Consider the following 15,000-nt stretch of genomic DNA (forward strand, 5'->3'; position numbering starts at 1 on the left):
CGCTATCTGGAGCGCAGGCCTTTTTAAAGGGAGCTAATGCTAACGCTATCTGGAGCGCAGGCCTTTTTAAAGGGAGCTAACGCTATCTGGAGCGCAGGCCTTTTTAAAGGGAAGCTAATGCTAACGCTATCTGGAGCGCAGGCCTTTTTAAAGGGAGCTAACGCTAACGCTATCTGGAGCGCAGGCCTTTTTAAAGGGAGCTAACGCTAACGCTATCTGGAGCGCAGGCCTTTTTAAAGGGAGCTAATGCTAACGCTATCTGGAGCGCAGGCCTTTTTAAAGGGAGCTAACGCTAACGATAATGCTATCAGGAGTTCTTCTTCGTGTCTCCATCTCTCCCTCATTCCTCCGAGCACATGGCTCTGGCCAGACTCCAGACCGGGGCCCCCGACAGTAAGAGCTTTTTACCAAAGCATTTAAATTAAAGACTCAAATTTTATGTGCTTATTAATCCACATGCATACAGGTTTCAACAGAAAAGGATAACATTTCTTTTCAATGCTGTTTCTGCACTTGAGGCAGAAATCTGATGGGTCACAGTTTAAATTAGCGGGTCGCTTTTTAGAATTACTATGGAGCTTTACATTTTCTACAAATGACCAATAGCAATTTGAAAATGTAAAAAACCTTTAATTGAACTCAACAGGTTTAAATATCATAGCCTTTCTTTTCCTTAGTTGTTTATTACAAAAAACTTTTTAATTCTGGTTTTTGTTGCTCAGTTTCTTTTAAATACCATGGCCATTCTGAACCCTGCTATTTATTTTTATTTTTTATAGTTCAATAATTTAATCCCTTTTTAATGTTCTTAAATGGACAAGATTCATTTAACTGACCGATCCGTGTTTGGACAGCCCCACTGCCGCTCATGCATTAAAGATACTCTCATAATTACACCGTCTAATTGACATAAAGTTAAGCAGCAGAGCTCAGCCCATTGTAAACACATTTGCAAACATAAAATCCACTCTGGAGATATCCCATTTATACAGTCTCATAATCTGTTTTTTACATTTTTTTTTTTTTAAACAGAAATTACCCACACACATAATGCATGAACATAATAAATCAGGTAAATAAATACAGCATTTACATAACTTTCAGAATGTGATAAAATTCCACAGTAAAACCTGCTTGTAGAGCGGTATCTGTAGTAGAGAACAGAACCCAGCTCTGCACACTGCAGAGGCATGGCTATGCAGAGTAACACTGGCCTATTGTTAGGGCGGGGAAGGGCACCTCTGTCTGTAGAGAGGAGGTTTTAATACCTGTATATTTCACAAAGCCAGCGTGTGCTCCAAGCCCATGGTTTCCTGCGGGTGAATGTTACACACTCCTCATCCTCAGTGCCGGGGCGAGAGAGGGCAGGTTAATGTGGTGAGCTCACTGATCCCATCGCCACGGCGACGGACAGGTGGACAGGTAAACGGGGACGTGCCAGCGGGGTTCATCTCCCGCGAGGGCGGAGACGCGCGGGAACGTTTTAGCGCACTCCGAGAGGCGCCGGGCTGCTGCAGACGGGCAGAACGACTCATCACGCGTGAATTCAGAGGCTAACTGGGACCAGCAGCTACGTACACGCTCAGATCAGAGAGTAATTTAGTCTCCTTTTCCCCGCGCAGGGAACACAAACTCGCTGTGAGGAGGCATAATTGCAGCGCGCCGGCCCCGGATTCCCGCGGGAATTAAAGCACAACCTGGAGAGCGCAGAACGGGATGGGTTCATTACGCTACAGAGGGCTGTAATGGCGGATAAAAGCTCACATTAGCCCCGCAGAGAGGGAAGCAGATTCGGTGACTGTTAATTCCCTCAGAACACAAAGCTCTCCCAACGCCCGGAGTCCTACAGGAGGACTGCAGATGAGAACTGCCAGTAATTAAGTCTCGTTTAGGACACAGTCAGTTTTGGCCATAATGAATGTACAGATTAGGAGACGATCAAAGTTTTAGTGATAATGAATGTAAAGATTAGAAGATGTGTTCTGGTGATAAGGAATGTAGTGATTAGGAGATGTGTTCTGGTGATAATGAATGTAGTGATTAGGAGATGTGTTCTGGTGATAATGAATGTAAAGATTAGAATATGTGTTCTAGTGATAATGAATGTAATGATTAGGTGATAATCCGTTTTAGCAGTGAAGAATGCAGTGATTAAAATATGGTAAATGGTTTAGCGATAATGGATGTAGCGATGAGGAGATAATCAGTTTTAGCGGTAATGACTGGTGACAATGGAGTGGCAGTTAGCAGATTGTCAGTGCTGGTGGACATAGTAAAACTCAGTGGTTATTAGACGCTCAGTGCTGGTAGATATAGTAAAACTCAGTGGTGATTAGGTGCTCAGTGCTGGTGGACATAGTAAAACTCAGTGGTTATTAGACGCTCAGTACTGGTAGATATAGTAAAACTCAGTGGTGATTAGGTGCTCAGTGCTGGTAGATATAGTAAAACTCAGTGGTGATTAGGTGCTCAGTGCTGGTGGACATAGTAAAACTCAGTGGTGATTAGGTGCTCAGTGCTGGTGGATATAGTAAAACTCAGTGGTGATTAGGTGCTCAGTGCTGGTGGACATAGTAAAACTCAGTGGTTATTAGACGCTCAGTGCTGGTAGATATAGTAAAACTCAGTGGTGATTAGGTGCTCAGTGCTGGTGGACATAGTAAAACTCAGTGGTGATTAGGTGCTCAGTGCTGGTGGACATAGTAAAACTCAGTGGTTATTAGGTGCTCAGTGCTGGTGGATACAGTAAAACTCAGTGGTGATTAGGTGCTCAGTGCTGGTAGATATAGTAAAACTCAGTAGTGATTAGGTGCTCAGTGCTGGTGGACATAGTAAAACTCAGTGGTGATTAGGTGCTCAGTGCTGGTAAATATAGTAAAACTCAGTGGTGATTAGGTGCTCAGTGCTGGTAGATATAGTAAAACTCAGTGGTGATTAGGTGCTCAGTGCTGGTGGATACAGTAAAACTCAGTGGTTATTAGACGCACAGTGCTGGTGGACATAGTAAAACTCAGTGGTGATTAGGTGCTCAGTGCTGGTGGACATAGTAAAACTCAGTGGTTATTAGGTGCTCAGTGCTGGTGGATACAGTAAAACTCAGTGGTGATTAGGTGCTCAGTGCTGGTAGATATAGTAAAACTCAGTAGTGATTAGGTGCTCAGTGCTGGTGGACATAGTAAAACTCAGTGGTGATTAGATGCTCAGTGCTGGTGGATATAGTAAAACGCAGTGGTGATTAGGTGCTCAGTGCTGGTAGATATAGTAAAACTCAGTGGTGATTAGGTGCTCAGTGCTGGTGGATATAGTAAAACTCAGTGGTGATTAGGTGCTCAGTGCTGGTAGATATAGTAAAACTCAGTGGTGATTAGGTGCTCAGTGCTGGTGGATACAGTAAAACTCAGTGATGATTAGGTGCTCAGTGCTGGTGGATACAGTAAAACTCAGTGGTGATTAGGTGCTCAGTGCTGGTGGATACAGTAAAACTCAGTGGTGATTAGGTGCTCAGTACTGGTAGATATAGTAAAACTCAGTGGTGATTAGGTGCTCAGTGCTGGTAGATATAGTAAAACTCAGTGGTGATTAGGTGCTCAGTGCTGGTGGATATAGTAAAACTCAGTGGTGATTAGGTGCTCAGTGCTGGTGGATACAGTAAAACTCAGTGATGATTAGGTGCTCAGTGCTGGTGGATACAGTAAAACTCAGTGGTGATTAGGTGCTCAGTGCTGGTGGATACAGTAAAACTCAGTGGTGATTAGGTGCTCAGTGCTGGTGGATACAGTAAAACTCAGTGGTGATTAGGTGCTCAGTACTGGTAGATATAGTAAAACTCAGTGGTGATTAGGTGCTCAGTGCTGGTAGATATAGTAAAACTCAGTGGTGATTAGGTGCTCAGTGCTGGTGGACATAGTAAAACTCAGTGGTGATTAGGTGCTCAGTGCTGGTGGATATAGTAAAACTCAGTGGTGATTAGGTGCTCAGTGCTGGTGGACATAGTAAAACTCAGTGGTTATTAGACGCTCAGTGCTGGTAGATATAGTAAAACTCAGTGGTGATTAGGTGCTCAGTGCTGGTGGACATAGTAAAACTCAGTGGTGATTAGACGCTCAGTACTGGTAGATATAGTAAAACTCAGTGGTGATTAGGTGCTCAGTGCTGGTAGATATAGTAAAACTCAGTGGTGATTAGGTGCTCAGTGCTGGTGGACATAGTAAAACTCAGTGGTGATTAGGTGCTCAGTGCTGGTGGACATAGTAAAACTCAGTGGTGATTAGGTGCTCAGTGCTGGTGGATACAGTAAAACTCAGTGGTGATTAGGTGCTCAGTGCTGGTAAATATAGTAAAACTCAGTGGTGATTAGGTGCTCAGTGCTGGTAGATATAGTAAAACTCAGTGGTGATTAGGTGCTCAGTGCTGGTGGATACAGTAAAACTCAGTGGTTATTAGACGCACAGTGCTGGTGGACATAGTAAAACTCAGTGGTGATTAGGTGCTCAGTGCTGGTGGACATAGTAAAACTCAGTGGTTATTAGGTGCTCAGTGCTGGTGGATACAGTAAAACTCAGTGGTGATTAGGTGCTCAGTGCTGGTAGATATAGTAAAACTCAGTAGTGATTAGCTGCTCAGTGCTGGTGGACATAGTAAAACTCAGTGGTGATTAGGTGCTCAGTGCTGGTGGATACAGTAAAACTCAGTGGTGATTAGGTGCTCAGTGCTGGTGGATATAGTAAAACTCAGTGGTGATTAGGTGCTCAGTGCTGGTAGATATAGTAAAACTCAGTGGTCATTAGGTGCTCAGTGCTGGTGGATATAGTAAAACTCAGTGGTGATTAGGTGCTCAGTGCTGGTGGATACAGTAAAACTCAGTGGTGATTAGGTGCTCAGTGCTGGTGGATACAGTAAAACTCAGTGGTGATTAGGTGCTCAGTGCTGTACCTCCAGTGAGCCCACAGCAGAGTAGGCAGCGAAAGAGGACAGCTGATCCTCGGAGGCGGGGCTACGGGTCCCCGCATCACACGGCTTCCTGTTCGGCAGAAAGCACTTCCTGCTGGCCCGGTCAGTGATGGTGCTGGGGGAGGAGCCAGCCTCACTGAGGAGAACGCTGTAATTGGTCAGCTGAACATCCGTCAGCCCCAGCTCGGTCCAATGGTGGAGGAGGAACTTGGCCTGGGACAACCCCCCGTCTTCCCGCGAAACAGCACTCAGATCCCTGCAGGGTAGGAGGCAGAATGGCATGGAGATCAGGGCGGGAAAAACTACAACTAATAAAGTTTCAACAAATGTACGCATTTATACTTTAGGCAACCATCGGACAAACTTCTAATTAGTTCACCATTTACAAATACTATTTTTTTCATTTGGCATTCAATTGGCATTAACTAATGAGGTTGTTAAAATGAATTAAAGTTGCCCAGATTAACTTCTCAGTTAGTTAATGTTAACAAATGCCAATTCATGTAACCTTGTTCTAAAGTTCCACCAAATATTTATCACTGCAGTAACACAGGTGTAGGTGTAGATATCTGGAGCAGGATGAAGCAGGGAGAGGAAGGCCTCTCTTTCAGACAGAGTGTTCATGTTCCTACACACACTGATCACTGAAAACACATCTTCACTGCCAAAACACTCCGGTTTGGAGAAATAAAAAAAAAAGACCTGAAAGCATAAGAAAGTCCCCATTGGGCTGTGCCAGACTACCAAACGCTGAACATCAAGACCTGAGAGTACTCCAGGATTTAGTGTGTTTTGATAGCCCCAGATCTGCCGTTCTCTTGTACATCTTCTGCTGTTTCCTCTTTCCGAGATTTCTGTGGTAGCGAACATGACACAGTACTGTAGAAAATAATCAGATAATACAGGAGTCTTACAGCACACTACAGAGGTTATAATCTGAGGAAAATAAAGAAATATCACACAAAGTGACGCACCTGAGAACTGCCCTATACACCTGAGGACAATGCTGGTAGGATCAGTGGGGGGGGGGGGGGGGGGCATATGTGTGCATAACTACCCAGTAGAGACTGAATATAGAGCCCTTTTTATCAAACGGAAAAAAAGAGATAGAGGAGAAGAATGGAGAGGTGATTTTCTCCTCTCTCAGGAACTGCCATCTCTTCATCTGCCAGGGCTTTTCCTGGGGGGCGGACAGACAGTGACAGACGAGCAGGGAGACAGCGCTGTCTCTGTCTCTGTCTCTGTCTCCAGACCCTCACAGCTTCCAGAACAATCCCACACCGCTCCGCTCCACTGATCCCACAGACCGGCTGATAACACACCGACCGTCCTCACAAAGCCACAGATAGAAACAGCCAGTCCTCACAAAGCCACAGATAGAAACAACCAGTCCTCACAAAGCCACAGATAGAAAAAATATAAAAACACCCAGTCCTCACAAAACCAGTGAAGGTTTAAAACAGCCAGTCCTCACAAAACCAGTGAAGGTTTAAAACAGCCAGTCCTCACAAAACCAGTGAAGGTTTAAAACAGCCAGTCTTCACAAAACCAGTGAAGGTTTAAAACAGCCAGTCCTCACAAAACCAGTGGAGGTTTAAAACATCCAGTCTTCACAAAACCAGTGGAGGTTTAAAACAGCCAGTCCTCACAAAGCCACAGATAGAAAAAAAAAAAAAAAGAAAAACACCCAGTCTTCACAAAACCAGTGAAGGTTTAAAACAGCCAGTCCTCACAAAACCAGTGGAGGTTTAAAACACCCAGTCTACACAAAACCAGTGAAGGTTTAAAACACCCAGTCCTCACAAAACCAGTGGAGGTTTAAAACAGCCAGTCTTCACAAAACCAGAGATATAAAAACACTCAGCCCTCAGAAAACCAGAGATAAAAACACACCCAGACCTGACACAACCAGTGATATAAATACAACCGGTCCTCAAAATCCAGCCATATAAAAACACAGTTTCCACAAAACCAGACATAAAAACACATCCAGTCCCCACAAAAACAAATACATAAACACAACAAGTGCCCAGTTACGAAAACACACAGTCTTCACAAAACCATGAGTTTAAAAACTCCCGATCCTCATAAAATCAGAGGAAAATGCCTTTTAACTTTCAAAACTGTGAAATGCTTTCACTTAAAAAATTATTTTCAAGTGAAAATTTTATACAAAGCAAAAACACCTCAGATGACACAAAAACAAACATCAAATCCGAAATGTACAAATGTTCTTATTTTCCACATGAAAGATGAAACCTTAAATGTGCAACTATAACCGTCCTTTGTGCAGAAGATAACATTGTAATATAAGATAATACATAATACTCTACTCACATTTCCTTCTGAAAAATCTTTTCAATGTGTCTCATGTAATGGAGGGCTCAGTGTATTCTACAGGGGATACTGACAGAGGGTACTGTACATAAACGTCCAAGATGCTCCTAGTTATGCTCCTAGACTGATTTTCTCGGTAAATCTGGAAATCAGGAAGCTGAAACCGTGTACAACAGCATCAAACTGCGGTGTGAAAAAGCAGATATCAGCTGTATCCAGAGCAACAGCTTATGCATACATTTTTATATAGTATCCATTGGTGACGCTTTATTTAACAGCCCATTAATTACATAATACTTGCAGGTACTTATTAGGTAACTGTTTTGATTTCTGAGGGAAGTATTATCAAAGGAAAGAACATTTTTACATATTACTTACATACAGTATTCACTGATTTTTCATAATGCTTCCCACTGAAATTAAACCTGATAATTACACAAGCACCACACTTAGGCATTAACTGGCTGTAAAATAAAGCCCTATCAGACAGTATACTGCAGTATGCAGATAAAGCACCGTACACAAGGGTGGCAGTGTGCTACCTGGGAATCAGACCAGCCAGCTCTGAGTTACAAGGCCAGTTCCTCACCCATTATACAAGACACATTGACTTTATGACATAGCTAGAGAACTGCCAGGGTCTGGCTGCTTGGCGTAAACTAGAAAACAAGCCATTGAACAGAGAATAATCTCACAACCCCCTCCCTCTCTCTGCATTCTGTGCCAAACGGCTTGTTTGGGGATTCGGACGGAAGCATTAACCAGATGGGTGTCCTGACCGACAGGGCCAGGGAACACTTACACACCCACACACTCACACGCACGCACGCACGCACGCACACACGCACACACGCACACACGCACGCACGCACGCACGCACACACACACACACCAGGACACTCCAGCATGCAGAGCCCTCCGAGAGGGAGATCTTACACACATACAGACACACACACACTATACAACTATACACACTCATACACGCACACATGCACGCACACGCGCACACACACACACACACACACACACTCAGAACAGAGCCATTAAAAATCATTCAAACAGCCATGCATCTCTATCTGAAGAGGGGCCCATGTGAGTAAGCACAGGTGGGCTTAGTGCATTAGTCCACCTGTCACAGTCAGGGCCTGAGCTATAAACCCCCCTCCCCCCACACACTCACACTCACACTCACACTCACACTCACACTCACACTCACACTCACACTCACACTCACACTCACTCACACTCACACTCACACTCACACTCACTCACACTCACTCACACTCACTCACACACACACACACACACACACACACACACACACACACACACACACACACCCCTGGGCACGGTGGCGCTGGGTAACCGTGGTGACGGGGGGGGTAGAGTGTGTAACCGTTGTTGTTCTGCACGCGGCCTCGACACCGGCGTTCCGAGCGGCGTTCCGAGTGACTCCAGGGCTCGGAGCGCTGCAGACTCCGCTCCTGCGCCACAGCGTTCCCGCCGCACACTTCCTCTCTCACGGAAAACCTCTGGCGGATTCCGAGATCACAACAAACAAACTCCATCTGCCATCTGCCGCAAAGGCTAATACAGATGCTACGCTAATATAGACACTACACTAATATAGACGCTACGCTAATACAGACGCTACGCTAATATAGACGCTACGCTAATATAGACGCTACGCTAATATAGACGCTGTGCTAATATAGACGCTACGCTAATATAGACGCTACGCTAATATACACGCTACGCTAATATAGACGCTGTGCTAATATAGACGCTACGCTAATATAGACGCTGTGCTAATATAGACGCTACGCTAATATAGACGCTACGCTAATATAGATGCTGTGCTAATATAGACGCTATGCTAATATAGACGCTGTGCTAATATAGACGCTACGCTAATATAGACGCTACGCTAATATACACGCTACGCTAATATAGACGCTGTGCTAATATAGACGCTACGCTAATATAGACGCTGTGCTAATATAGACGCTACGCTAATATAGACGCTATGCTAATATAGATGCTATGCTACAACTTCCACACAGCGGTCTGCGATGAGGAGAGAACTCAACCACCACCAACACACAACATCACCTGAGTCACACAGCACAGTCACAATTCCTGTGCTTCTGCTTCTGAATTAGTGACATTTAATACGTTACAGTAAATGTATCTGGCAGACGCTTTTATCCAAAGCAATGCACAGTAATAACGGTCACTTCATGGTCACTCCTCCTATGTTGAAGAGTGATGAGATGGCCGTGTTCCGGTTAGGGTGTGTGTGCCACCACAGGGTGAAACAAACCCTTTCTGACGCACCGCTGAGTGACAGTGATTGACAGCTGTGTTACAATGCAGTTGGTCACCAGGGTGTGTGGGGGGTGAGGAGGGTGGTATTTTTAAACCCCGGGGGGGGGGGGGTGTGTGGTTACGGGTGATATCAGCAGGGTGGGAAACGCTGTCTTTCAGAGGAGAGAGAGCTCCTGTCTGTGAACCCTCCTGAGGTCTCTCTGTCTACGGCCTGATAACAGGACAGAGAGAGAGCTTTACCTTCTTATATTCAGCCTAAACCTCCATTAACCTGCTGATGACTACTTATCAATTCCATACAGAATCGAGAGAAAAATCATCACAATCAGAATCGGTTTCAAATACGATACCAATAAAACTCTGCTGTGTATTTTCACCAAAACATTTTAAGAATCAAAGCACATGATCATCCGGTCTGATATAATTTTTCCAACATATTCTTAAATTGTCAGTAATATGCAGAATTAACAGGTCTGGCCACAATGACAATTTCTTACAAACCAATAAATATAAATAGAGGGTTTGCCTTTGAGACAATCCACTGACATTACAAAATCAATTTAAATAAACATATTTTTCTATCATGCTCATATTTGTCCTGTGACAGTTTGAAAGACCACGGGGGCACCAAGCATCAGAGAGATTAAACAGAGTCCATGTCAGTTATGAGGCAGCAGTGGATCGATATCTGCCTCCAGTTCTCAAGCCTTTTCTCTGGAGGGGACCTGGTCTGCTTCACCACAGAACCGCAGAGCGATTCTGACTGAGGGAGGCCCAGTACAGACACCTGGGTCAAACCTGCATTTACACCTCACCCCTGAATCCAGAAGCATGTTTACCAGCTATCCTACACATGGTATGAAATGTGAAATTTCGCACCAATCAGCTCGTCAGGAGCATTTGGTGGTTAGGTGCCTTGCTCAGGGACACTGTGACACACCCACATAATCACTCACAGACACACACAATAACCTTTTTCAAAGGGGGTGACAGGTTATCAAAAAGCTTCATTTTGTTCTGCAGACTTCCTGTTATGACAGATTATAAGTATTTCACTGAATAATGGAGCAGTGGTTTGGCAGTGTGGCAGATTGATGTACAGGCGTGTAGAGGGAAAGTGGGAGGTATAGAGTGATATTGCTGTTTTGATCACAGTTAGCTCTGTGTGCGAGTTCGTGCAGTGATGTGTGTGAGTGTGTGTGTGTGTGTGTGTGTGTGTATATGTGTGCGTGTGCGAGTTCATGCAGTGATGTGTGTGTGTGTGTGTGTGTGTGTGTGTGTGTGTGTGTGTGTGTGTGTGTGCGAGTTCATGCAGTGATGTGCGTGTGTGTGTGTGTGTGTGTGCGAGTTCATGCAGTGATGTGCGTGTGTGTGTGTGTGTGTGTGTGTATATGTGTGCGTGTGTGTGTGTGTGTGTGTATATGTGTGCGTGTGTGTGTGTGTGTGTGTGAGTGTGTGTGTGTGTGTGTGTGTGTGTGCGTGTGTGTGCGTGCGTGCGTGCGTGCGTGCGTGCGTGCGTGCGTGTTCATGCAGTGATGTGTGCGTGCGTGCGTGCGTGCGTGCGTGCGTGTGAGTGTGTGCGTGTGTTTAGATCACTGTATGATATGTGTGTGTGTGTATATGTGTGTGTGTGAGTGTGTGTGTGAGTGTGTGTGTGTGTGTGTGTGTGTTTAGATCACTGTATGATCTGTGTGTGTGTGTGTGTGTGTGTGTGTGTGTGTATGTTTAGATCACTGTATGATCTGTGTGTGTGTGTGATTGGCTCATGCAGTGATTGCTAAATCCAGAGTGGATTTTTTATTTTTTTTATTTTATTCTTTGTGAATCAGGTCTCTCTTGAAAATGAGATCTCCATTTACCTGAATAAATAAAGGCTAATGACATAATAGTATCTCACCCATGGTGCGATATCCCTGTCAGCTGACGGTCCCTCTCTCCCTGCCAGGCCCACCGGGGCATGTGGCCAAAAAGCTCATTCCTGGTCTCATCTGATCAGAACACCTGCTTCCAATTACCGTTTAATTCTCCCGTTTCTTTCAGGGCTCACAGTGGAGCTCATTACCTGCGCTGTTTACGTTATGCAGCCGTTATTTGCTCATTTTAATCCCGGGCGGCGCTAATTCAGGAGGGCACGGTAAACACGTAGCACGAGGAATCAGATAAATCGCTGGACTGTTAATGACGGCCTCATTAGGAGAGGCCGTTTACAGTGCGTCATAGCTGGAACAGGCGTGTACGGGGGCATGTTCAATCGGAAAACGTTTAGCAGCAGTTTCCACGCTAAACGACACGCTTCCTCCCAACGGTGTGTGACGGTGTGCAGCAGGCTCTGAGGCGCGTTAGCGCCCGTCTGCTGTGTGTGTCACGGGTGTAGCCCAAATCGGTATCAGGCTGACGTAGGCCTGTTTAAATAATAACCCTTTCTGTTTAAATCACCATTTCAGTTTAAATAATAACCGTTTCTGTTTAAATAATAACCGTTTCTGTTTAAATCAGCATTTCTGTTTAAATAATAACCGTTTCTGTTTAAAGAATAACCGTTTCTATTTAAATCACCATTTCTGTTTAAAGAATAACCGTTTCTATTTAAATCACCATTTCTGTTCAAATCACCATTTCTGTTTAAAGCACCGTTTGCTATGTTCGTTGGGGTTGAGTGTGGCCCTGGTGAAGACCTCGCTCAGACTGTTCACTGTGAACTCCGGCTGAACTCCGGCTGAACTCGGGTGAACTCGGGTGAACTCGGGCTGAACTCGGGCTGAACTCCGACTGAACTCCGGCTGAACTCCGGCTGAACTCCAGCTGAACTCAGGTGAAGTCAGATAAAAGGAGGACGGTGCTTACAGTCGAACCCGAGGAGGATTTCTGCGCAGGGGAAGAGATGCACTGTGGGTAATGCTAAACGATGTTCAGACCCGCTCATATCTGACATGCCGCCAAAAACGAGGGACTGAGCATCGAGCCGAGACTACCTCCAGGAGCGAGGGGGAATTAGCAGACTTCACTCGGCTAACAGTCGCGAAAACTTCAAAGGTCAAACAACTCCTGAGATCACGCAGAATGGGGTCTGTGGGTAAAACACTGTGTGCACATCGCTGAAATGAACATGTGCACAATAGAGGTGGTAAATGTCACTCGATCATTCCATTAGCCTGCAGTTGGTAATTAACTTTTACAGAAGACTAACATTTTGGCTACAGAGCAAACACTTTCACAAATTACATTGGATATTGTTGTGTGACCTTTTTTTAACTTCATAGATTACAGAAATTATTGATATTGTTGAGCAAAGAAGCACCAAGCAATTAAACCACACTTTGCATAATAACAATATTAATATGGACTACAGTCCTAATAATATGTGCAGAATGATATTAGTTCTGATTGGAAGCTAAGCGAGGAAGAGCTGTAACCATCTGTTGAACACGGCAGTGCCAGCGTCTCCTGTGGGATTAGAACCCATGCAGTGCCAGCATCTCCTGTGGGATTAGAACCCATGCAGTGCCAGCATCTCCTGTGGGATTAGAACCCATGCAGTGCCAGTGTCTCCTGTGGGATTAGAACCCATGCAGTGCCAGCGTCTCCTGTGGGATTAGAACCCATGCAGTGCCAGCGTCTCCTGTGGGATTAGAACCCATGCAGTGCCAGCGTCTCCTGTGGGATTAGAACCCATGCAGTGCCAGCGTCTCCTGTGGGATTAGAACCCATGCAGTGCCAGCGTCTCCTGTGGGATTAGAACCCATGCAGTGCCAGCGTCTCCTGTGGGATTAGAACCCATGCAGTGCCAGCGTCTCCTGTGGGATTAGAACCCATGCAGTGCCGGCGTCTCCTGTGGGATTAGAACCCATGCAGTGCCAGCGTCTCCTGTGGGATTAGAGCCCATGCAGTGCCAGCGTCTCCTGTGGGATTAGAACCCATGCAGTGCCAGCGTCTCCTGTGGGATTAGAACCCATGCAGTGCCAGCGTCTCCTGTGGGATTAGAACCCAGCCAGCGTCTCCACGACCTTCATGAGTGAAACTGCACCTCACTGTTACAAATGACTGGACTGCAGGTTTCCTTGCTGCAGCATCCAATCTAATGCAGTGTCTTGAAACTTAAAAAAAATAGTTCCTGTTCATCTACATCAGGGATGTTCATCGACATCAGGGATGTTCATCGACATCAGGGATGTTCATCTACATCAGGGATGTTCATCTACATCAGGGATGTTCATCAGGGATGTTCATCTACACCAGGGATGTTCATCTACATCAGGGATGTTCATCTACATCAGGGATGGACAAGGCGGGCTGTATCTGGTTCTGGATTTCAGACCAACTTCTGCTCTAAATTAATTAATTAGCCCAATGATTTACATGATCTGTAATATTTAGCCACATTCTGTGATCTAAACAGCAGCTGATAAATGTTCTTGTCTTGTGACAGTTTATTGCGGTCTAATTTATGAGTGAATTGGTCATGGTGCATATGGCTAATGAGCTGATTGAGCCAGGGTAACTGGTGGCAGCAGATTGAGAGTTCCTGTTCATCTACAGAGTTCCTGTTCATGTACAGAGTTCCTGTTCATCTACAGAGTTCCTTGTGGTGTCTCGGTGGCGCAGCCTGTAGAGCACTGACCGCATGCTCATTGTGAGCCGCGAAGGCGGCGGTTCGAATCCGACCGTCGGACATTTGTCGCATGTCTTCCCCTCTCTCTCGCTCCCATTCTTCCTGTCTCTCTATACTATATACTGTCCAATAAAGCTGATAAAGGCCTAAAAAATATCTAAAAAAAAAAAAAATCTAGAGTTCCTGTTCATCTGCAGTGGCCGGGAGAATAGAATCGAAGATCAAAGCAAACAGCAACACTAATATGCATGCACTCACTCACACGCACACGCACACGCACACGCACACAGTAATGGCCTCGCTTTGAACCCAGAGCCGAGCATGGTCACCTTCCCTCTGTGCCCCGCCCCCCGCCCCCCTCCTGAACACTGCAGTGCGGAGTTACAGCCCCTGATCCAGGGATTACACAAACTCCTGCCCTGCAGCCAAGCCTTCTGCGCTCAATCATTTCCCACAGTGCACTGCACAAATCCACTCCCCTGGACTACAAACCACTCAAACACTCAACTACCCACGATGCCTGGCAGCCAGCTCAGTTTATGCCTTTGTCACTCAATTAAGCCATGCCCTCTGAGTACAAATAGCAGAGGTGTAAAGTCCAGGTTCAGAAAGGAAAAGTATTTTGTTCCAACCACCTGGATTTGCTAATTTGCACAAGCCTACTCCCAAGAAGCAGAAGTAATGAGTGAAATCAGAAGGAACACATGGCAGGACTTTCCCGCTCAAACTCCAACAGGAAAATCAGCTTGCAAAATTAATTCTCTGTCACACTCACA

At 45.4% G+C, this 15,000-nt stretch overlaps 1 protein-coding gene across 1 annotated transcript in view; it reads right to left on the bottom strand.

Annotated features, from left to right (window-relative positions):
• Positions 1-15,000, bottom strand: part of LOC133125964 (inactive N-acetylated-alpha-linked acidic dipeptidase-like protein 2) — a 259,589-nt gene that overhangs the window by 141,768 nt on the left and 102,821 nt on the right. The window contains exon 4 of the mRNA XM_061237725.1: positions 4,933-5,206. Coding sequence (XP_061093709.1) covers positions 4,933-5,206 — 274 coding nt within the window. The remainder of the gene's footprint in view (positions 1-4,932; positions 5,207-15,000) is intronic.

This window comes from Conger conger, chromosome 4 (genome assembly GCF_963514075.1).
Source record: "Conger conger chromosome 4, fConCon1.1, whole genome shotgun sequence".
NCBI classification, from domain to species: Eukaryota; Metazoa; Chordata; class Actinopteri; order Anguilliformes; family Congridae; genus Conger; species Conger conger.